At 40.9% G+C, this 25,045-nt stretch overlaps 3 protein-coding genes across 4 annotated transcripts in view; 1 reads left to right on the top strand and 2 right to left on the bottom strand.

The window, feature by feature from the left end:
* The first annotated feature begins 3,484 nt into the window (after positions 1-3,484).
* On the top strand, positions 3,485-8,873 carry sbspon (somatomedin B and thrombospondin type 1 domain containing). Its single transcript, XM_030398605.1, has 5 exons — positions 3,485-4,132; positions 6,051-6,245; positions 7,072-7,150; positions 7,663-7,839; positions 8,152-8,873. Exons 1-5 carry the CDS (start codon positions 3,916-3,918, stop codon positions 8,267-8,269), a joined length of 786 nt encoding a protein of 261 aa, XP_030254465.1. The 5' UTR covers positions 3,485-3,915; the 3' UTR covers positions 8,270-8,873.
* On the bottom strand, positions 7,853-13,643 carry terf1 (telomeric repeat binding factor (NIMA-interacting) 1). Its single transcript, XM_030398604.1, has 10 exons — positions 13,413-13,643; positions 12,677-12,772; positions 12,076-12,203; positions 11,850-11,936; positions 11,618-11,767; positions 10,039-10,145; positions 9,911-9,937; positions 9,671-9,768; positions 9,452-9,531; positions 7,853-9,350 (listed from the first exon to the last, which is right to left on the bottom strand). Exons 1-10 carry the CDS (start codon positions 13,594-13,596, stop codon positions 9,189-9,191), a joined length of 1,119 nt encoding a protein of 372 aa, XP_030254464.1. The 5' UTR covers positions 13,597-13,643; the 3' UTR covers positions 7,853-9,188.
* Positions 13,644-17,005: 3,362 nt separating this feature from the next.
* kcnb2b (potassium voltage-gated channel subfamily B member 2b) overlaps positions 17,006-25,045 on the bottom strand; it is a 98,807-nt gene continuing 90,767 nt past the window's right edge. For both annotated transcript variants that reach the window (XM_030398602.1, XM_030398603.1), the window contains exon 3: positions 17,006-22,062. In XM_030398602.1, the coding sequence (XP_030254462.1) occupies positions 20,089-22,062 (1,974 nt within the window). In that variant the 3' untranslated portion in view covers positions 17,006-20,088. The remainder of the gene's footprint in view (positions 22,063-25,045) is intronic.

Here is a 25,045-nt window from a genome sequence, read left to right on the forward strand (position 1 = left end):
CTATTTGACAAATTATTTGATTGCAAGTTATAAGTTTTATTTTGAAATTAGTTATATGTTCTCTCAAATTCCTATTTTTGTTTGACATTTAAGAAGTTGACTTTTGTTTAACATTTAAGAAGTTTTGTTTGTTTCTTTTGGCACAAATCTAATTCCATAGATTTTGAGCAGTTAGCCTATAAAAGCGAAGAAAGACAACAAAGTTTAAAAAAGCAAAAACATGGCTCTGATGCTGCAAGCAATCTGCAAAAATAACTAGTATTCAAATAAATTATTAAGAGCTGAAGTGGATTTTTACCACATATTTGCATTTTCATTCATTAATGTCAAAATGTAGAGGCTTTTTGTACATTAAAGTTCTTATGAGACACAAAAATAGCTCATAATGTTCCTGTGTGTATGCAAGATACAGAGTCGGTGTTGTCCTGGTCGGAGTCCACATAATTGGCGTACCTTCACAACGCGTGGCGAGATGAAAAGGTGAATTCGCCAAGCGTTTGTCAACAAAAGGTTTTGAAACTATGGCAACCCAGGTCAGCAGTTACCATGCTGACATCCACGGTTTGCATTCCCCACATAGGCGAGATGGAGCTGGGATCCACCCCGCTGTCTCCTGGACTCCCCCGTATAAGAAGTGGTGGCATGCACACTTTCATTCCTAGTTGAATCCAATCAGTCTCTCTCTTCATCCCTCACTATCTCTTGCATTTATCAAATAGAATTAGTCGTGTGTATGATTGCTATGAATTCAGCTGTGACAGAGTTTGACGACCATAAACAGACATAGCTACAGGTCTCTTGTCCCTAGACACATCAACACGGGCTTAATCTCCTTTACTCCACACTCACGTACACCAAGAAAAACTCCAAGCACGGTTTGTAACTGTGGGAATGCTGATTGTCTTCGACAAGTGCACAGTAAGGGCAGGAGGTCCAGGGTTGGGGGCCTGTCAAATGTAAAACACACATTCTTTGATGTGCACTTTCAACGTGCTGAAACCATAGCAAACTGCTGCAGCTGTAAGTCTTGCATCAGTGGACAGATCAAATCAGCACTGGAAATGCAACGTGTGTGTGTGTGTGTGTAAGTGACATTCAGGCGTATCACAACTTTAAGCATTACCAGACTAATAAATACAAAAAATTGGAAAACAGACACCTTCTCAAAATGAATGAAATATAAGTTGTTCAAATTTAATATTTGTAGAATAAAAGGATCTAAAACCTGTATTACCTCTGGGGTCAGTCTGGGTTCAGCCCCCTCACACTTTAAAATACACTGATCCAGACACATGCACCTCAGTGATGCTGCTGCTGATGATTATGGTGAAGATGAAGGCCATTACTGTCGCTTGACCTACCTGCTTATGGCGAGAAGAAGAATCAAAGGACCCAAACAGGCCCCCCTCTGCTCTCCGCGAGCTGTTTTTCGAGACGGCGGAGGCGAAGTATCCGCATTATAACAAGTATCTGCTCCGTCTATAGCAGTGGGCGCGGGGAGGCCTCATTCCCCGCTAGCGCTCCCTGCGGAGGCCTCACTTGTTTCCCATGAGATGGAGGAGATCACAACATCCTCAGACATTCAGGCACCTTGAGCAAACGTAACGGTGAAAAATGCTTAAATTGACCTGTAAAAGTATGTCTCATTTTTCCTACAGTTCATTAAAGATTAATCGATCAGTCAAAAGCCTCCTTTGACATTTGGTTTTGCTCCGATCCGGAAAAAGTCTTTTTGCACCCCTCAGATGTTTGAGTTAAAATAGCAAAGAGCAAAGATCATTTGACGTTATCATTTTTTATATATTGAAATGCTCACATCAGACATCATCACTTGGGGCAGAAAATCGAATAGTCTGTCTGTAATCAATCATCTGTCACCCACAAGTCCAATCCTAATGAGATAAAACAATTAACCTAGCTGAGGCTGTCATGCCTCTTTAGAATTACAGTATATGAAATTAAGTGGTCATTTGCCTGCTCTGTATGTCAAGAGTTATAAATTGTGGCTGCTCTCTGGTCTACAGATAAGGTTGTGTACACTGAGGCTCCAGCTCACTGATTCAGTCACGCACCCAGACTGAAACTGAATTCGCCTGTTGTCTGCATGCTGTCCCACTATGAGTCAACAGTGGAGCCTTAAATGTGCAACATGTAAAGAATTTAGTCAAAAACATTCCAACGTTAACTATAGTTACCAACTGAATGTGAAGAAATAGCAGTTTTGACATACACAACATTTTGACATGTATGTATATTGTTGCAGAGATACTTGCTAAGTATTTAGCCTCTCTGTCAAAGACTCTAGCCAGAAAAATCCTGATAGTCTCCCTATGCTCTGTGTTCCCTGCAGAGGCTGCTAGCAGAATGGCTAACTGGGCTAAAGGTAGCTACAGTTAGCAATGGCAAGCGGTTATTCTGCTCATATGCTGCCCTTGATTTTTATTTTGGTATGATCTTAATATGACACCAATTCGTACATATTTCACCATTAAAGAAATAGTAAACATCTTGGGAAATCTACTTACTTTTTGCTTTTTTTGCCCTCAAGAGAAGAGAGGAGGCTATAAAGTTACAGCCAAGAGACAGTTAGCTAAGAGTAGCATAAAGACTACAAAATAAGGGGCCTGGCTCTATCCTAGACTTTAAACGTTTGCCTACCATCACTGCTAAAGCTAATTCCCTTGTCTAGCTATGTATTTATTTCACCTGTATAAAAGCTAAAGCATAAAAAAAGAGTCATGCTATGCTAAGCTAACCTGCTTCTGGCTATAGTGTCCTATTTTGTGTGCAAGTACGCAAGATATTGATCTAATTTATTAGAATATCTTATAAGTTAAAGGTCCAATGTGTAGAGGTTTAGTTATTTAGAAATCCAATCCAATATTCAGAATTATTTGATAATTATGAAGAAACTAAGAATTGTTACATTTTAATTACCTCAGAATAAGCCTTTTAAATCTGAGCAGGTCCTCACTCACGGTTGCAGCCATGTTGGACTGCTATTTTTCTACAGTAGCCCTGAACGGACAAACCAAATACTTTTGCGTTTTTAGCGGCCACCCTAAACGACAGTGAGTGGGGGGCATGTTCGGTTGATTGCAATCTGCAGTTATACCGCCAGACGCAGCTTAATCCTATGGACTCTTAATATATAAACGCACTAAGTTTAACGGAGACGATCATGTCTGAAGTGTTGGGATGTCTGTTAGATTACAGTAACAATAGTAATATACACAGAATGAGATAAGGGGAGAAAGTTGAGAACCAAAGGGTGGCTTTATAACACTTGGCAGGCCCCCTGGCACAATCGCCTGGAGACCTGCCATCTGCTCACATTCCTCCCTTTCTTTTGCGACTCGGAGGTCTGGGTTGGCCGAGAGCACGACTGGCAGATCAGGGTCACAGCAAATCCTGCAGGGAGCTGGTAAGAAAGAAAAAAAAAAGGGTAAACAACAATGACACAGGTGAGAAAGAGGCCTGAGAGGGAGAGCGAGCAGACGCAGGAGGCAAAACACACACCAAAACTCACCGCCTCACCCCTCCCTCACCCTCAGTGTCTCCTCCCTGGGAGGACTGAAGGGAGGTGCTCGGCTGGGTAACAGGGAGAAAGACACACCAGCTCAGAGGGGAGAGGACACAACATGAGAGACATGGGAGTGTGATCGGAGCTGGAATGGGGTGTGCTGTGCTGTAGGTTGCTCTGAAGGCCTGTTTCTGGGGGGAAAGAGAGGGGCTGGACACAGGAGACAGACGCAGGAATTCCAGGTCACAAGGGCTCCTGTGGCAGAGCAGTCTTGGCTGGCTCGGACTGGGCTGGTATTCCAACCTCTCAGCAGTCATGAGTATGACCGAGTAGGACCAGGTAGGGGATAAACACACTTTAGAAACAAGAAATTACAACTCAGAGGCCTTGTGATGGGATCCTCGCTGGAGTTTGCCTGTTTGCTGCTGGTGGTCTCCACTCTTGGAAAGATGGTGTCAGGAGGCTGTTTGGGGAAGTGCTGCCGCAGCAGAGACCTGAGCTGTCTGACCACCGACTGGAGGATGGACCGGGTGTACGGGACGTGCTACTGCGACAAGGGCTGCGTCAGGACCAAGGACTGCTGCTTTGACTACTTCACAGAGTGCCCAGGTGAGGGATGAACGGAGGGGCCGCTCTCAGAGTCAATGAGTCACGCACACACCTTAACTATATGACAGCGGCGAAAGATAAGCCTGACTCTTTTTCTAGACATTATCTATATCCGTCTATCTGACAGAAGATAAAGATAGGTGGAGAAGAGAGATTATTTTCAGTGCCTGGTCGTTACTGGGCTGCTTATCACGTATCTACGTCTGATGGCAGAGAGAGGGGTGGATATGTTCAAAATTCATCCAAGACGTGTGAAATTGTTTGCACTCATTTATCTTCATGGTTTGTCCTGAATTCTTCACCTTCTAACTTCTGCTAATACACGCAACACTTGTTTTTCTTCTGCAACATGGCTGTTAAGTAGAGCTGCAAGACAAAATTGGCCGGCGACCGTTTTGATAATGTTTTGTACAAGCAAAATGTGCAAGTTCCAGCTTGTTAAATGTAGGATTTCCTGCTTTTATTGTAATTTATGATAGTAAATGAAGTCTTTGGGTTTTTGGACTGTTGGTTTGACAACAGAAGAAATCTGAAGATGATGATTTAGACTCTGGGATATTAAGATGAGCATTTTTTTTTTCTTTACAATTTTATTTGACCTACCAGAGTTATTGTTAAAATAATCATTTCTTGCAGCTTTAAAGGGGCAAACTGTGGTTTTGGAAAACAAACTCTGACTCAGGATTTACAGATTTACAATGGGAATGAGGTGATAATACAAACTTAGAAAACATATTTTTCCATAGCTTAATAAACAAGCTGCTAACAAAGGAAAACAATGTCCCCAGAACTCTGTTCGAAGATAGAACAGTGGCAGGGTCCGCCAAATGTAAACAAAGTCAAACAGTATGGAATTATGTTGTTCTTTAAAGGTGCCATGTGTAGGAATTGGCATCCTGTTGAATTCATATTCATAAACAAATAGGGGGCAGCATATCAATAGAACATCTAATTGTTAAATGACCGTTGGCTAGTTAGCACAGTTAGCCCTGCAGCTAGCAGTTCAGGCTGAGGGTTAGTGGTACCGTAGAAGTGTCAGGTTAGCACGCTAGCTTAGAAATGTCTGCAACACAAAACATAGTTGTCATAATGTCAACTATTATTTCTTTGAATAAGTGAATTCTGGAATGTTTTCAATCATAATTCTTACATATCGCACCTTTAACATCAGTTTGTTTATTCAGTTCATTCAGTCATGAAAACAAAGAGTTTGTTAATTCAGTTTGTTTGGGCATAAAAACAGAAATGAATCAGTCAATGAAGATATTTCTCTCTTGATTAAAATTTCTTCCCCAAAACCCCTCAGTGCACCTTTAAGGCAATAATTACTTCACCAAATAACCCCGGCAGCTCTGCGCCTAACCTCATTTCAGTGGACTGGCCCACATAATGGAATTAGTACAAATATTTGAAGAATGTGATTCTGTCAATCAGTTGTAGCAATTACAGTTCCAGTCAAACAAGCCGAGCGTATCTAATATGTGTTATAGGCCGGTAGTCTCTAAATCTGCATGCTTAGGCTCATACATCAAAGCTTGATCATCGAGCGCAGAGAGCGGGCGAAAAAGAAAAATCACAGGACCTGGTGATTGAATGGGTTGCTCACTTGGCATGATCTCAAACCACTTGTAGTAGAGCAGGAAACACTAATTCTACAAGTCACAATCAATGCTCCATTGATCTTAAGTTATTTCCTGCATATTCAGCTCCATTATGCTTTTGCAGGAAAACTGTAATCATATGCAGTCTGCAGGATCGATGCAAGGTTTGCTCACGAGAGTCACGTCTGCACACACAGAGAACTTAAGGAGTCAGTGTTAGTGTTTTGAACATTTTCTTGAGTTTCAGTGCATTGTTTGCTACCACAGAGGATATCCTGTAATACTCTTTGTCCCTCACTGTGGGTGCCAACATCCAGCTCAGGACTGTGTCGTGGGCGACTGGAGCTTTTGGAGCGGCTGTGCCAAACCCTGCCAGCCCTCAACGCGAGTGCGTGTCCGCCACATAGAGCAGCAGCCCAGTCACAGTGGAGAGCCGTGTCCCAGCGTGGAGCAGCGGAGCGGCTGCAGGGAGTACAGAGACCACCAGGGCGCCCACTGTGGACAAGAATCAGGTACACAAATACATTAAAGGAACAGTTCACTCAAAACTCACCCCCCCTTCCGATGGAAAGTCAGGTGAAGTTTTATCCTCCACAGTTCGTTTCATGAGCGTCTGCAAGAAAATAGCGTTGTAGCATTCCTCTGAACAACTACAGTAGATGGGGACTTATTTTAAAAATGTAAAAAACAAATGAAAAAAAATACACTCATACAGCTCATTGACCATAATCCAAGTCCCTGGAAGAGATCCCAAATTGATTTGAAAATACGTTACTTAGATCCTTGATGCACAGTCGGGCTTGTGCGCCTGCTTTTATTAAGTATCTGACAACTTTGACATGGTCAAATTCAAGCATTTTCAAGGTGCTTTTTCAAGCTTTTCCATCAAGGTATATTTATGGGAAAATAACATACCTATAAATATATATGTACTCAAAATTATTCTCTCACTTCATCACATGAATTCTGATGATATCTTGCTGTAAACAACCAATTGTGTATTGTGATAGCATTGTGGACGAGGGTAACAATAAACAGCAAAAGACAAAAATGTTTCATGTTGCAAAATGTGTCCCTTGTCTGTAAGTGGACTTGGCGTCCCATAAAACCTTGCAGAGCCAATATAAATACATGTATTATGAAAGTAAACCAGTTACAATTTCAAGCAATTTATTAAAAATTTTAATTTTAAACAACCTTTAAATTCAAAGGCTTTCAAGGATTTCCAGTATCCATACGGACCCTGTTGCATTTGATTTTATATGGTTTGAAAAGTGAAGACCACGTTTGGACTGAACCTGACATTACTAACAGAAATGGTGAATTTTCTCTCATCAGGTCCTGCTTTCATCACTAGCAAGGAGTTTGCCAAGGGAAGGCCCAAGCACGACAACTATGGAAACCCCCTAGACCCTGGGTAGGTTTCATATCATGCTCTTATACAGCCTCCCCTCCTAAAGTATTCTGGAACTGCACACGACCTCAGGCGTATTTAAATTCAAGAGTTGAAAAGTTCACCAATGCTGCCAGGGGTTAGCTTCATTTTAATATCATGCTGTGTAACCCAAACCATTTTGAAAAAGATAACCTTTTCTGCATGAGCTCCCGGTAGGTGTTTGCTCACCTGGACGTCTGTCTACAGACCATTATATATATCTAAGCAAAGCTGAGCGACTGCCCACAACCCTTTGAAATCAAACACTCAGACGTTAATAAGGACTGTCACATGAAAAGCACACGCACAAAGGGTCTAGATGACAGTAGGTGACTTACTGTGGGCAGCTTAGTGTTAGCCAATGTCTGATTATTGTTATTCCCATCTGCTTCTATTGTGTTCATTAACTGTTTGGTCGTCCATCTTGATTCATTGCTCCTAATATCCCAGGATTAACTGTGTGGCCCCCCTGACCCTGTCCCTGCTCCCCTCAGGTTCTGTGTGGAATTCACACTGGCGTCCCGGACACCCCACTGTACAGTGGAGAACCGGCCACACACACACTGGATGCGCTACATTACAGAAGGCTTCAAAGTGTGTGTGGCGTGTGAACCTCCCGCCATGCGAAACAATAGCAGCAGCTGCCAAGGAGACGGTCAGGAATCAGACAAGTATGAAGTTATGAACTTTCAAATGCATGTTCTCACAGCAGTGCAATTGCATGTTTATTCAGGTTCATTCAAATATGGATCCAAAAAAACATCTTGTATTTTTTTCCTCGATTTGCCATTTAACATTCAGAGTTAAGTGACAATAATCTTAACCACTTCATTAATCAGCCATATTATCCAAACAAATCTGAGCAGCAGAAGTTCCCACCTCCTTCTTACACTTAATGGGTCCTTGTGCAAGGCAGTAAATCAGTGAAAGTATGCACACAGCAGTTTGAAAACTATAAACATTCAGGGCTGTGACTGTTGCAGAGAAGCTGTGCTCCACTGGCAGGCGGTGGGGAACCATCAGTGCAGCGGGACGTGGAAGAAGATCCAGAAAACCCAGCAGTGCAACTGTCCACCACAACACAGCTTCGTCTTCATCTGATCCAAACCAAGCAGCACAGAGCTCTGACCTGGTGGCCACAATAACATTTTCATCTGTGCAACCACAATACTGTGCTCAGATCTGACGCCTCAACACCAAGAGACTTGAAGGTGGTGCAATGCAGTTATGCCTATATTAAATATGCTACAAGTTGAGGTTAAAGCACTGTTTATGCAATACGCATGTTTCCACTGTTCTGTGTAGACACTGTTGTAACTTGTACAGTTCTTAACCCTTTTCTAGTACACATTATGCATCCGTCAGCATCTATTTGAAACGAGCCACAGCTGAACCGATTTATTTAAACAATTTTCTTGCAAAAATATTTAACTTAAAATTTAAAACTTACAAAAATATATTTACACTTGCTTTGTGATAAGGCTTTCTTCTAAACAAGGAAAGAAAACAGACCAAGATGAAATGAAATGTTCTCCATCATTCAGGGCCATGGAGAAAGACCAATTAGTTGTTCTGTGTTGAGCGCCCTCTGGTGGTGTGACATTTTCCCTGATGCAAACAGAGGAGCAGCAGACCACAACACACTCAAACATAAAGGAAGACCTTTAACAATTCAGGCAGTGAGCGGAAATTTTGACGTAAAAAAAAAAAAATCCATGTTTTTTTTATACAGGTAATAAGATAGATTTTGTTGACTATCAAATATATCCTATCATAGAAGGCAATACAAACAGCACCATTTATCATAAACTGTGTTTGGTGCCCTCTAGTGGTGTATTTATATCTTGGTCCAACCAGAGCTACAACACAAAGCAGTAACATAAAGGAACATCATCAGTAATTAAGCCGTGGGCTACAAAGGGTCGAACTAGTGCACCTGTTCAGTGACTTTCTTTAAGTCAATATTCTATTTACATGTGACCTGCTACAATGTACAAGGTTAGAAAGGCACCCTCCCTCTTCAGCTGACTAAATGTGCTCTCATCAGAACTCTCCAGCGGTCTTTTAGCATGGTGCCGGTGCGTCCTTCAAAGTCATAATCCTTTAATATATGACACCATCTGCCCTTGCCGTGACGTCTAACACCTTCCTTGAGGAGTAGGTCCATCTTCTGAGTCCACTTCTGAAAAATAGTACAACATAAACTTGAAGTAAATTTTTTTTCTTTAAGTTCAATTTGAATTCATTTGACAAGACATTGAATAAGTCGTGTGGCTAAACTACCTGAGGTTGTTTTCTTCTTTTTGGCGTTTTGTTGTTATTTGTGGTGTCCACTGACTTCTTTGATGTCATTTGAGCCAATTCTGATGGAGGTTAAAGTTTTTTTTTTAAATCTTGCTCACACTCAGAATTTTAAATATACAGTTGAAAGTTTTGTTACATCAGATTAAATAAAATAATTGTTTTATTTTATATTAAAGGCAGAGGAAGAAATAAACTTACCTTTCTCTGAAATTCTTCTGACTGAGACAAAAGGCTTCTTGCATGTATCGGGCTTCCATACATCTATAATTTTAGTTGACATTAGCTTCCGTTTTGTTCTGTGGAAGTACAACATTAAGTGAGAAAATTATATTTACAACTCTACATCGCGTGTTTAGGACAACACACTCCATTTCTACCCAGTAGAGACAGCAAAAGCCAAATATATGTATCTGTTTGATAAGACACATTTCTACTAACCTCAAACATACAGGGTTCTCTTTTTTCCTGTAAGGACATAAATGTAAAGTACATTGTTTAATATGGAACAGAAATGGAATGTGCACACATTTCAAAAATACAACAAGAGGTTAAAGGTAATTCCCTACTTTCTATCCTCTGATTTGTTGGTTGTTTGTGACAGAGAGCTGTCCTGTGTCACAACGTCCTCCAAGTCCTCCTTGTTCTCTGATGACTGCACCATCTTTGTAGCGGCCTGATGGATGGAGAGCCACACAGAAACACACAGACTTACATCAGTTGTGTTACTTAATATTCCTTTTTCATGCTCTTCCAAAACAATTAACTTCCAGGTTTAAGTTTTGCTATAATGTGAATGCAAAACTAATGAGGCCTGTCATCATAACACCCTTCAAAGTTTAACCTTGGTCGGCGGCCTCTATGTAAATCACTCTTGGAACTTTCATGAATAAGCGAGTCCGCTGGACCCCGAGGAGAGCTCGGCTGAATGTAGCCGTGTGCCCTTCCAAATAATTTTGATGACAAATTGTCAATTAACTGTGACTGATAATGTCACATTAGCACCTTCAGTTGGTCAAAGCACCATTACTCAGAAGGACAAGAGCAGAGTCGAACAGGTCGGCGCACGACAGCAGGAGGGTTTATTGAGAGGTGAAATTTGTTTGTTAAACCTTTGCTCATAAAGCAGAACGTGGGACACCAAACAGCTGAAGAGCAGAACCCGACAATTCTTTTCACATTGTTTTGGATAAAAGAGGAGATGTCAGTTAAAGTAATTTATAATATATATGCGCAAATTTGGAGTTTTCAAGCATAAAATAGAGCACCACTCAAACTGTTTTATTCTACTTTTTTAAATCACTGATCAAGGATGGTACTTATCCTCTTGGGCGATATCTTTCACGGCCATTCTTATTCCTTATTTTTCCGCCACACGAAGCTGATCCTTAATTTTACATTGGCATTAGTCCTGCAGAGGCAGTCGTATTAACCAGATATATAATGTATATTTTCATCATGAATACACTGAATAAAATAAAAGCAATTTTTCTAGTAAGAGGGTAAGGCTAGGGCTTTGCCTTTTCTACAATCCAATAAACCTGATATATAATTCAAATATCAAGGTCATGCTATAATATCCTGAACAGCATTTGTCAATCATCCCCCCCCCCCCAAAATTTTCAGTGTCATATCCCTGTATTGTCGTGTGCAAAAAGACATTCAATAAAACTAAAACTGTGTATAAACATGAAACATGTATCAGACACGTACATTTAATGCTTTAAGATAATTTGTTAACCAAGTTTCTTTTTCTTCTTCAAGGACTGTAAGTATACAGATAAGTAGTACACATGCGGTCACTGCTGAGGTAGGTTTTATGTAGGAATATGGTTATTAGAGAGAGAGATGTGAATCTATATTTTGGCAAAAGATAAGTGTAAGTATAAAGTAAACAACTGTATTAGGTTCAGTGGACACTGAACTAAAAGACTCAACTAAACGATTGATCAAAATAAATAAAGATAACATGTTCATGGCAATTAAAACATCCCAAATTCAAATTTAAGGGTATTTGATGACAGAATGTTATATTTATTAATTATTATTCTGAGCTTTGATTAGAGGCAGGCTGGGCCTACTATCAAGCTAGTCAATACATTTTATGAACTATGATGAACTTGGAAGTTGTGAGGTCATGTCTTCTACCTTGAGAAGATAGTCAGAGGGGTTCTCCTCCAAGAATGTATCCAAGTAAGATTGTACTGTCTCTAGAAGGCGGCTGAAGCTGAAGCTCATTAGAAACGGATGGTAGGTTTCCGTCTGCGTCACGATTTTGGACAGCCGTATTCCCAAAGTCTGTTGAAATACAAAAATCATTCTAGGCCATCAAGAATTCCACACTGACCTTTTGATGTGAGACAATAATTGACAGACAAACCTGAGGGACTTTATAGTTTTTCTCAAACCACTTGAGGGCAGAAGAGGCAGAAGGTCTTTGGCCTTTCTCCAAGCACACAGCCACGGACTAGTGCAGGGGCAAAATGAGGACAGAAAAATTGAAAAATTTTAACCTTGAAGCAGTAACATCTACCTATTACAGCCAGCAATACAGCATTCTCCAATCTTGTGCACACACACACCAACCAAATAATTTGTATAAACACCTGGACAAGCAAAAGTATGGTCATGTTTTTGAACAAACTATCATCCGCCACAGTGTCCTCTAGGTTCGACCATACTTTGGCAGCAGACATCAGAGGCATCACATGGGTATCCTCTTCAAACTGGACATCTGGAGGAACAACAGGGCCAGTATTGTTTTAATGAGTGTGTACACATCTTAGGCATAGATGCCTTTTACAACCATTAATTCTAGCTTGAAGTTACAAACATTCTTGGGTGTACACTGTAAACAAACAACCCAAATAATAAACTCTTTTTGCTTATAAACGTACTTGATTTTTCTAATGATTCGCAGAACGGCAAACACAGAGACAACTGTTTGGATAGCAGATATGTTTTTGTGTGAATGACACAGTTTGAATAACAACTGGCTTTATATCGTCTTGCCTTTCCTGCTGAAAAAGTGGCATGTTGTTGTAGTAGCAATGACAATGTATGCTAGAAGTATATACAGTCGGATCTGATCGCCCTGAGGTACTGATTTCTGTACAAAGCACTGCTGCACATAGAGATAGAGATATTGTGATTAGAAAGGTGTACAAGACAGAGGCATTATTTCAGCTTGTGACTGCAATGACGTACCCAAGTGCTTTCCATGGATGACCCTTGCAAGGAAGGCACATATCATGATTTTCTCCTCATAAGGTTGTCCTTTCATAGATGCACTCCGAGAAATTGCTAAAAGAAGCAGAGACAGTTTCACAAACTTTACAAAAGATACTTTAATAGTGTCTCTGTGGTGAGATTAATGCAACAAATTTAACATTTCCCCAGCTCGTTGCTGATGCAGCTAATTTCACTGCAGGTATGAGGGGTAAAATGTATGATAATTTGATTATGGCAGTAATAATGATGAATAGATTATGGTAATGTAGCTGTAGGATCTCACACTTCTCATACTGTAAGTAGCAAATTAGGTTGGTTTCTGAGGAGTTTTAGCCGAAGTCTGGTGGAAACAGCTGCGTTTTAATCTAGAGCTGTCCTGGATTTATGCCTTCATATTAGTGGCGTGATGTTATCGCATAAATGTAATCTTTCATTTACGATTCATGAGCTTTTATGTGTAAATGGGACCCTGGTTCAGCAGTTTTAGAACTACCGTAGTGGCTGCTGGTGTAAGCTAACTTGGTGCAAAACAACAGAGGAGGCTATTACAGTAAAGGCTGCAGTTTGAGACGCTGTTTGGTTGTTTTGTCAATTTGTAAGCACAAAGTATCAACATTTATTCAAGTTAACGCAATAAACTTGACAAACTAATAGCTAAGTTTGCTCCCGTAGTTTAAGTTGAAGTGGGCTAGCTAGTTAGGCTAAAACTCACCCTCGAAAGCCGAGAGCGTTTCGTTGAACTCTTCAAGTTTGCCTTCCTTAAAGCTCCGACACAGGCTGACGAACATGAAGTCCAGCGTCCACCCGGTGACGACAGCGGTCACCTGCGAGAAACTCACACTCTCGTCTCCGTCACTTGCATCTGTGGCGCAATTGTTGTGAATTTCAGTCTCCATGTTTATGTTTGGCTTCTCTTCTGGAAACTTTCATTTCTTCTTCGCCTTCTTCGGAAGTTGTTTGATTTCCGCGCGCTTCGAGTGTTTCGTTTGGTGTCTCCTGGTAGCGTGAAGCGCCACCTGCTGGTCGGGAGGAGCAACTACACCGTCTTAATGCCGATAAAGTGAGATATTAGTCACCACATATATAAATAAATAAAAACACTGTGTGCCACATTATAGTGAGATATGTATCTATGAAGTTATGTGTATATATGTAAATAATTTCCCTGTCTGGGATCATTAAAGTAATTCTATCTATCTATCTATAAAGTATTCTATTAGCGCATTTGCACAGGCACATTTATTATATGTTGCAAAAGTTATATACATACAAGGAGAGCTACTATAGTATGTTTATCTTTATTCTAATATTTTTAATTATATTTTCCATTCAAATTTGTTATTTTATTCTTCCAATTAGTCTCTATTTTCTAAGACTTGCTCTTGTGCTGCTACTTGTTTCCCCCTGTACTGCTGTTATACCTGTGAATTTCTCCCCGAGGGGGATCAATAACGAAACATCTTATCTCTTTTTAAATGAAAAATGAAATATGTATGTGTGCAGTATGCTGTTTCCATAGTCTGACTCATGGGCTTAAGTTTTTCCAGGCAGCCCATCCATCAAATTATATCATCTTTCAACTCTACAATGTTTGTCCACATTTGCCAAATTGCAACCCAAATGACTGCCAAAAAAATGAAGAATGTTAATGTAATCTAGTGTAATCTATTCATTTAATCCAACCCCGGCTAGAATTACAGTATTTATTGCACCCGTTGTGTCGCAGAGGATTTTGATTACAGTATGTATTACACTCAGGTGTGGCTGTAAAACAATGCCTCTGAAACTTTATGACTTTTACTTTTGTGTTTGGATTTCTTAAGCATTTTAAGCTTACACAGCAGAGACATTAAAAAAATAAATAAACAGGCACACTGTCACGTGACCACGGCAATAGCATAAATATTACATCTTTTTCTTTGAAACATCCGTATATTATATATATTTTAATATTTTCTAAAATGATAAAATGATTTAAAGCTCCAAATTGTAAGAAATTAGATTTTTTGAGTCTCCTTCCTAACCCATCATATACTGACACTTCGGGATTGCAAGTCAGGTCAACTGCCATATATGTTTTTATTTGATGAGTTGGGATCCCAAAGTGTCAGTTTTTGGTGAGTTGGTAGACTCAAAAATCAACTTTATTTCAAAATAATTTTTCATTGGGTTCTATTTGACTTGTGCCAACATTTTTACACAAAACTAAATGGTATTTTACTCTCTTCACAACAAACGGACTGAATTAAGACAAAGACAGAAAACTGGAAGTGAAGGTTACTTGAGTAATTCTGATAGGAACAATTCTTAACTGCAAGTACTGAGTTTACCTGAGAATACACTGTGAAATACTTGCCAAATTCTGTGTGGAAATTGAAAGCTTTTTATAAATTCACTCCTAATTTTTTCAGTGTGACAAGGTGGACCTCAGCATGTGCATAGATCTGGCCCAGATTCTATCTCCATGTGATACAATAAATACAGAAATAATAGGCCACTTCATTGTATTATAAACCTTTTTTGACCCACTTTTAGAGGGTTTGCATCCCTCAGTGTTTTCATTTTAAAGATAAAATGGCAGTGCTTCTTGTTTTGAGGTTTGGGAGCTCCATTTATGCTCAGTATCACTGTTTGGGGGGCGGCACGCAACAGAAATGTGGATATCCATTAATTACATCTAATGGAACGTACTGCATTTCCCTCCAGTGATAAATCATTTATCAACCTGCCAAGCCAGAATGCTGAGTTGTCTGCACTTTTGCATATGAAAAATGACTTTGCATACCTTCTTGCTACAAATGCAATATCAATTTTAATTAATGTTATGCGTTTATAAACTCCTATGTTCATATCCCATCATGTAATGATCCTTAATATGCAGAATATGCAGATAAACAACAGCTCATTTGCAGAGTAGAAAACAGCAGATGCACAAACACACGAGTTATATACACATTTATTTGTTATTCTGCATATGCTAATAGACGTAATGGGGAACAATGCTCTACAGAAATGTTGACATACATGTACCATAACAAAGTGTTCTGTGGTCACATAATTGTTCGGACTACTACATGCACACAAAGATGTTGCTTTGTACAGAAAACAGTCTGTAGCTCAGAATGTGTCTAATGATAATGTTCTCCAAAACTGAACAGAGAAACAAAAACAAACAAAAAAAATCCCAAAACAAAACAAAAAAAAAATGTAAGAGGCAGTATACACAGAGAAATAAGATAAAACAATGCTTTATGCATTTTCAGGGAGCAAGGTTCGGTAAGCACGCATGAGTGACACAGACAATACCCATTCTCTCAGAGAAAATAAAGACACGACCTTTCCACTCTGTACAGTATCACAGATGATAATGCCATTGTGAGACAGTAAGACAGAGCACAGTCCATTTGCCATCAGCTCACAGAATTAATTTCAGTATCCACACAAACATAATTCTAAGGGAGTATGGCTGATCAATCCAAATCCCTTGTTTTTCTACCCTACCTGTCAAAATGAAGGATTACTCGAGGCTAACACAGAGACGTAGTTACAACAAACGAGGGATGAAGGGGGAAAAAAACAACGTTTAATTGAACAAAAAACAGGGGGTTTAACAAGAAGGTTATCGTCTAACCTTCCTCCGTGAAGAGAAAAAGACAAATGAATACCCCAAACAACCACCACTGACAATTTACTTTGGAGAGCACCAAAGAGTTTCCAAAGAGGGATCAATAATCTCACATGAAAGATAATTGCATGAGCTCTCTGATTACGTTAAATGATATCGGTCTGGGCCCACAGTATAAACACAGACAAAAAGGAAATATGGAGCACAACTGATCACTGACGTGATGTAACTTCTATTCTCACAGCCTTGCTTTATCCTTGTCTTCCTTTCACACATTGATCTCTATTCCTGAGGGCATGCTGTGGGGTTAGAGCCTCTGAAGCTGGAGGGATTGGAGCACTCAATGGTGTCAGCATGGGAAATAATCGGATGTATCAGCTCAGTGACAGAAGGGACCTTTTTCTGACCGTCAGATAGATAATTCACTCCCCTTCATCCTACTTCTCAGCTCTCAAAGGTGCGCTATGTAGTTTTAGGGAAGAAATCTTAACCAGAAGAGAAATATCTCCATTGACTGGATTATTTATGCCTAAACGCACAAAATAAACAAACTCTCTTTGTTTTCATGACTGAATAAAATCGATAAAGGACAACACAATTTCAGACTGTTTCTATTTGGTGGACCCTGCCACCTTTTAGCTTCAGACTGTGTTCTGGGGACCTTATTTTCCTCTGAGAACAGCTTGTTAATTCAGTTATGGAATAATAAACATTTCTGAGTTTGTATTATTCTCCAAACACTACATAATGCCCCTTTAAACTACAATGCCCAAACTTTTCTTCCTTTGTTTGTGCTCGTTCCTGCCTCACTGAAGACTGATGGGGGTGGACACTGAATGCAGTACACAGATTACCCAGGAGGAGGGAGAGATATTGCCGCTCCTTAACTCCAGGAGCTGAGACATCAACGTGAGATTTGACAACATCACCGTTCAAAAAAAGTACAGAAGTGACTCGTTAGCTGTTAAAGAAAAAACAGAGAATCTATCCAATCGGAACATCAGAGAGTTATAGAAAACCTGAGAACTCAATAACATTACTTGTATCTATTACATAAAGACCTGATTTCTCCTATAAAATTAGAATTTTCTGTACAGTGCTATATGAACAAAGCAAAATGACTTGCTGCCTTCTCATAAACAGCCGTGTTATGAAAAGGCACGCATCATTTCAACCACCATATGGCAGGAAATTGTGGTCGTGCTCCATTTTGGTTTAGAAAAAATAGAATCATTCTCAACGTTAATTCACAAAAAACATAAAATCATTTGTGTGTGGCCACTGAAGTTAGATCATCTTGAGATCTTCTACAGACATGCGTTAGATTTCTTATGCAAATCTAACAGCGATATAAAAGGCCAAAAGTGGTCAATTTGGATCCCTCTTCCCACCGATAATCAGATTTGAGGTCCATTGATGTCTGGCACGAAGGCGCCAGACATGTAATATGAAAAAGAAAATAAAAGTCAAATTCTCATTTGCATTGTTTGTGAGATTCTGGTAGTTGTAGTACTGTTTTGCCTCATATTAAAGATATAACATTTGAAAAATACAAGTAATTTCTGCCTGTACACTTACAAATCCCATAGACAGAAAATAAAGTGCCACAATTCTTGGCCTGCATAGATTGCAGTATGCGGTATTGCACATTCCACACCTCTCTGTGAGAACAAAAAACATGATAATAATAATAAGAAAAAGAGAGAACAACAAAAGAATTCACCCACATACTTCCTGTCGGTACCATTCTGGTTTGTGTGGATTTCACAAACACACTACCAGTACACTCAGCCAAGTGTCATGCTGAAACAACAAACAAATAATTCCAGCAATAAAAATTGGAATCAAAAGGCAACATACAACGGATATTTTCAGTCAGTGTAAAACAAAAAAGCATGAAAGAGGACTAGAGAGAAAAAAATAACTCCTTTGGGTTTAAGTTTGACTGAAAATCGTTTTGTTCACAATGAAACACAATAAATAACAGTCCAAGACACTACGGATATACAAAAAAAAGACGCCTTAAACTTATCAGCAGGATCGGATAAACTTGCAGTAGTATGGAACAAATGTCAACAACGACATCAGGGCGCTGAGGATAGGATAATGAACACAGTGCAGGTAAACAAACCATAAGGGAAACAACAAAAACACCTCCATAACTACTGTCAGAATACATGATATTACTGTATATGTTACTATGCAGCTGAGATAAATGAAAGCTTGTCAGTGTGCTTGATTTGGTCCATTGATATCAAAAGGAATATTATCTCTTTTTTTGTGGTAGTCTGACCCTTTTGAACTGCCAAAATATATAATTTTAGCATAAAGCATATATGTGTGTTAATGACCAGACCTAATGTGCTGAATTAATAGATAGTCTTAACTCTGTTTTATGGAATCTCACATATCTAGAAAGTACCAATCTAGACCTACATATTTCATATTTTATTCTTAAATCTACTTTTAGATGTATATATCTGAAGTCGAAGAGTAAATAAGATGTATTTTTGTGGTTTGGACGAAATCAAAAAGGCTGAACAAGGAATAAAATATCTTAAAGGACCAGTGTGTAGGAGTTAGTGACATCTAGGAGCATCACCTCACCCTTCCCTAAGGTGGTTGCTAAACACGCAAAAAAAACAACCTTTCTAGAGTCAGTGTTTGGTTTGTCCTTTCCGGGCTACTGTAGAAATATGGCGGTGCAACATGGAAGAGAATCTGCTCCCTCTGTAGATATAAAAGGCTTATTTTAAGTTAACGAAAACACAACCCCAACCCTAACCCTGACCCTGACCCACTAACCCTAACTCCAAACCCCTTACCCCAACCCTGACCCTTTCTCCCCTTCAATCCCCCTAAAACCTACACACTGGACCTTTAAACCTTGTCCTAACTTGTGAAACTGCATGATAATTATTTTCAGAAGTATGTGATAGTTCCTTTCCTTACTGGTTACATACATTATTTGGCAACTACAGATGTATTTGGAGGGATCAAGGTGTTTTTGTCCTTCTTGCCCACCGTCATTTATTTGAAGACTGAATACAGGATGCTAAACTGAAAGTTCAACAGTCGTTATGAAAACCAAAAGCAATAATGTCAACGTTACAGTTTCATACACCAGTTTTCACACGAAAAAACATTACAGGGTCATCATGGGAACACTTTGCATTTCCACAAAAGGTAATGATATGTTTTTTTTAATAGGTCGCTACGATGCAACACCCAGTCTGAGGGCTCTTAAATTATCCCCCCCACCCCATCCCCTTTCACATTACAAATACTTGTACCTTCAGTGACAGTTTTCCTTTGCCATCCTGTGCATTGTCATTGCCTTAGATGTCCTCTATTTACAGTGGAGCGCTTTCAGCAAACTAAGCACCGTAAAATATCTGTCTGTTTTTTTTAAATGCATGCTTTTTACAGATAAGTCCCTCTGTGCATTTCCTTCTTTTGCTAGAAAAAGGAGACTGTCATTATGTACATCAGGTGGATCAAAGTGTCTACATAAGATGATGAATTCCCTCAAGAGCCTTCTCTTTTGAGCCCACTGTTTGTCCCCAAAGTCGCTCTCGAATCTGCACGAAGCACTGCAGTTTCTCTTTCAGCAACACACAACAACACAAGTAAAAGGGACTTGTCATGCCATGCAAAAATCTCTGTCACTACAACAGCACCCTTGTCTTTTCCCTTCCCGCTCTCCCGCTCATCGGGCTGAGGTTGCAGTGGGTCTATTGTCCCTCAGGAGCTTCTCTCACAGTCACATGCTGGTTTCACAGGTCGGTGACAGGCTGCCGTCCCCAGGTATCAGGTGGATATCTGATGTAAACATGTGGTTCTCTACTTTGTGTCCACTTTGGTTGCTGTCAGCCTTGACCTCCCCACCTGCCCCAACCACATCTTGGGTGCAATTTTGTGCTGCCGTCTTAGGCGACAAGGGCACAACTGCAGCGCCCGCCACCTCCATCAGATGCTTCTCTTCATGGTTCTCTGCGGACTGATCTTCATCACCGGGTGGTGTGTCCACCACCAACCTCTTACAGGTCTCCTCCTCTGTGACTGGGAGCAGCTCCTCTGAACTGGGGATGAGCGGTGACGTCTCTCCATCAGGGGACTCTTCATCCAGGATGCTGGAGCTGAAGTCTCCAGGAGAGGTAGTGCTTGGCGGTGTTAGTGGGCCTTCGGCAGAAGTTTTGGTGAAGTTGACCTTCAACCCCTTGTTTTTAAGAGGGTTATTTTCTCTATGAGAGCTCTTTAGGTTCTCCACAGAGCTGTTAAAGCTCTCCCCTTCCACTATGTGGAGCTTGGATCCGTCAGCTGGGTTGACAGATTCAAAGAAGCCATCTTTGAGAGGCGCGCCAGTAAAGCTGTGGTCACTGCTGGCCCTCCGGTGCCTAAGATCCAGATACGGTGGTGCCCTGGGGTGTTTGATTTCATAGGGCACAGCTTCTTCCTCATCTGAGTCCTGTTCTCTACAGTCTGCTGAGCAGCTTGCGAAGTTATCAGGTGAGGATGGTTGCACCTCCTTCATCTCAAGCTCTACTTCCTCTTTTAATGTGAATTCAGGGGGGCTGTGAGATTTCTTGGGTGAGGCAGGGCCGGTCATGGTTGTGCTCAGAGTGCTCATGGAGCTGGTAGTGTTGAGGTTAGTGAAGGACTGGGACTTGGTCATCTGGTTGTACATCTCCTCCAGTTTCTGCACATTGAGGTGCTGCGGGGTCCTGTTTGTCCGCTGGGGACTTCCACTGGTGTTGATGGTTATCTGATGAGGAGTATTTTGCAGCAGAGACTCTGGGTTTCTTTTATCTGGTGACTTCAGGTCAGTCTCTGAGCTGGCGTGCCTGGTAGAGCCCCAGCGGCCAGGCGACAGGTGGTTGTCCAGGGAGGTTTTGTCATCTCCTTTCTCTACCACCACGTCCATCAGTTCCATACTGCGGGCAAAGGCATCTTTTAGGTTCATTGACACAATGCTGCCGTTTCTCTTGGCTCTCTCCAGTGCCTCCCTCCTCTTGATGGCCTTCTCCTGCCTCTTCTGCTCCTTGTAGAACTCAGAGAAGTTGTTGACAATAATAGGAATGGGTAGGGCAATGACTAGCACTCCTGCAATGCAGCAGAGCCCACCCACGATCTTTCCAAGTAAAGTCTGTGGGTAAATGTCACCATATCCCACGGTAGTCATTGTGATAGTAGCCCACCAGAATGAGGCAGGGATACTGGTGAATTTGGTAGCATCTTCATCTTTCTCAGCAAAGAAGACCAAGCTGGAAAATATCATGATGCCCATGGCAAGAAATAAAATAAGCAGGCCCAGTTCGTTGTAGCTCCGTCTCAAGGTAAACCCTAGAGACTGGAGCCCTGTGGAGTGCCGGGCCAACTTCAGGATCCTCAATATTCTCATGATCCTGAATATCTGCACCACGCGGCGCACGTTCTGGAACTGCAGCACGCTCTTGTTGGACTCAGTTAGAAAGATGGTGACATAGTAGGGCAGGATGGCCAGCAAGTCAATGACATTCAGCGGGCCCTTGAAGAACTTCCACTTGTTAGGAGAGGAGAGGAAGCGAAGGAGGTACTCCATGGTGAACCAGGCGATACACACGGCCTCCACATGAGCCAGCTGGGGGTTGTCGCTGGCCTGGCCGAACTCGTCTATGACCTGGAGCTCTGGTAAGGTGTTGAGGGACAGAGCAATAGTGGAGAGGACAATGAACAGGATTGAGATGATGGCCAGAATCTGAAAAGAGAACACAGGGGGATTGAAAGATTAGTGAGATTCCAAGAAATTGATTGTCTTTGCACACACTACAAATGCATGAGCCATGAAAAGCTCAGTTAATTTATCTCTTTGTCTCTGTCAATCAACGTATTATGGCTCACTTGTTTTTGACAGATATGGGATACGCTGTGAATAATCATAGGCGTCTGATTTGACTCAGAGACAGGAAAACATGCATGATTAAAGGCTGAGTATGAGTGATATGAGTCTAATGGAGTCTCTGTCTTTGCTTAAAAGGCCCTCCTGGTGTGTCCTTGAATGAAAATGAGCCAACCTTATGCATATGCGATACATAATGCACATCACAGAATTGTTTATGAGGACAAAGGAAGGTAGCATGGTAATGTAAAATGACAAACGAAGGCACAAAATGAGTGATTCAATCTTTGAGTGAATGCGGCGTGGCTGGATGGATTGTTATATGAGGAGAATCTTTAAATAAAGCAAAATAACTAGGCCAGATTTCTATTTTGGAAACATAGGTGTGTGTGTGTGTGTGTGTGTGTGTGGGAGTGACAATAGAAAAAAGGACAGAGGGATTTTGGCTCCACCTGTTGGCAGCAGTAGAAAACTCCCTCTTTCTGTCTGAAAATATGATTTACTGATTTCACCAATAAAAGAAAAGTTACTGCAAAGTACTTTTTGAAAACTTATGCTGTAAAATATAATACTTTGATACAACTTCCTGTGCTTTCTGCTCAGTCGGGGAGTAGGCAAGAACATCCTGCATAATCCCATGAGGTCACGTGCGGCATGAGGCAGCATTATAACTACAGCTCTGTACCTGATCAGGGTTTATTGACCTCAGCAGATTAAATCTTGCCTTTTCTGACTGAGGCTTGGTGTATGGGAAAGGACAGTGTGAGCAGTATGGGCAGGGTTAGGGTTAGGAGTTAGGTCACTTCCGTCTCTCTTCACTTTCTTCATTAATACCTCACCATACTCTATCCAAGCCTCTGTTTTTCACCAGAACCACAGATGTTCCTCCTTTCAATGCTGCTGGGATTAGCTGATGTCCTTTTTCCACACCTCAACTCTGCTCATCGTCTCAACCCACACAGGTGAAAAGTCTCTGTCCTACACTCTACAGTGCTGCAGCATAACCTCAGCAATCTACTGAAATCCAGTGCATGGAACAATTTGCATTCCTTTGTGTGAAGTCCTCTATGACCTGAGCAATATAAAACCTATTAAAATCTAATGAACAAAGATTGAAGGGTCTCAGTCAAGATAGGAAAAACAAGGCACCGGGAATACTAATCACAAACCGCCAGTAAGTTGCAGAACACACTGATTATCTTACATAAATTTGCACAGTGCAGTCTGGAGACAGCCACTTCATCTCCTGTGAGACTTGCGTATTTTAGCAAATATCACATATTAGCGGCTATCATGCAGGGTTGTTTGAGTTCAAGGATTCTGCAGAATTGTTCAGGGGACAGCCGTTTCTATGATCTATCCATTAGCCTCTAGCTCGCAGTGACACACCCGATAAAGGGGCTAAAGGCTGGTGACGCTGCCTGAAATAGAAAAACGTTTTCAAAGGAGGAAATTCCTTTTTTGGTAAGAAAGAGGGGACAAGGGGGTGTCATGGCTCAGCAATTAGGTTATTGCTAATTGAATGCTGGTGCTGATAAGGTTAAACCTGTTAGCAGCTAAGTGAGGCACCTGGCCCTGGCCTGGCACAGTGCTGAAAAGACGCAGATTGGTTCCGAACCCCAGAACTTTTTGGCAAGCTCACTGGAGGCTCATCCCCTGGTGCCAAGCCACTCGATCAGAAGACCTTTGCTTGTGTCCTGTTGCTGAACACCCTGGCACCAAGTCAGCTCCAGACGTAGAGGAGTAGTTGAGGGCATGCGATAGTGATTTTGAGTTTATAGGCTTACTGGCGTTCGCCTTTGTGGATTATTTTTTTCAGATACAGTAGAAGAGTATCTATGATTTATGAAAATACAAGCAAAAGGTCGCTCGTTCTTCAGAGGTCAACTGTTCTTTCGCAGAGGAGACAGATAATTTCTTGCTGTACCACACTTCAGAGCATGCAGGCCCTTATAAAACTGCACAATGAACAGTGGGGATGCATGCAAACACTCTCACACAGAGAGAAAGTGATTAATGTTTTCCCTGACCCACACCCATGCAAGCTCACCTTCCCACACACCCAGGCACCCCTTCCCTCACGGACAGCAGCAAATGGCATTTGAGCAAGAGGATGAGTAATCCTGCGGTGGCTTGCATTAACCTACTGTAATTGAGTGGGAGTAGTTAAGAAGATCAATTACTTGGACTCAGTCTTCTTTGCCCCTGATTTGCATGTGCGATGGTATTAAGGGTAGCATCAAATGCCGCTAGTGCTGGATTAAAAGATGCAAATGAACGCAGCCAGGTCTGTTGACCTGGAAGTGACCCAGTGGAACAAAGCCACATGAGGCAGGAAATGAAACAAGAAGTGGACACTTTCAAATCTTGAAGAGGTAAAGCGATCAGGATTAAAGTGGAACTAGTATCCTGATCATTTAATAAAGGAATTAATTATACCATCCTGAATGCAGACCTCGACTACTGTCTGAGAGCAACAAAATGATTGCTCGCGTCCTTAAGAGCTAAAACAAAAAGCAATTTAAAAGAAACATGCCGATTCAAAGTAAAACTGGCTCAATTTGAATATACAGCTAAATTAGATGCAACCAAATGGAACTCAGAATTTAAATATTTACAATATTAATGAGGCAATAATACAAACTCCTAACTATTTTTTTCCATAAGTAAATAAACAAGCTGTTCTCAGAGGAATATAAGGACCCCAGAACACTGTTTGAAGCTGGAAAAGTGGCGGGGTCAGCCACATATAAACAAAGTAAAACAGTATGAAACTGTGTTGTCCTTTAAGGTCAGTTTGTCTGTTCAGTTTCTTCAGTCACGAACATGGAAAATGGTGATT

The sequence above is a fragment of the Sparus aurata genome, chromosome 19 (assembly GCF_900880675.1).
Source record: "Sparus aurata chromosome 19, fSpaAur1.1, whole genome shotgun sequence".
NCBI lineage: Eukaryota > Metazoa > Chordata > Actinopteri > Spariformes > Sparidae > Sparus > Sparus aurata.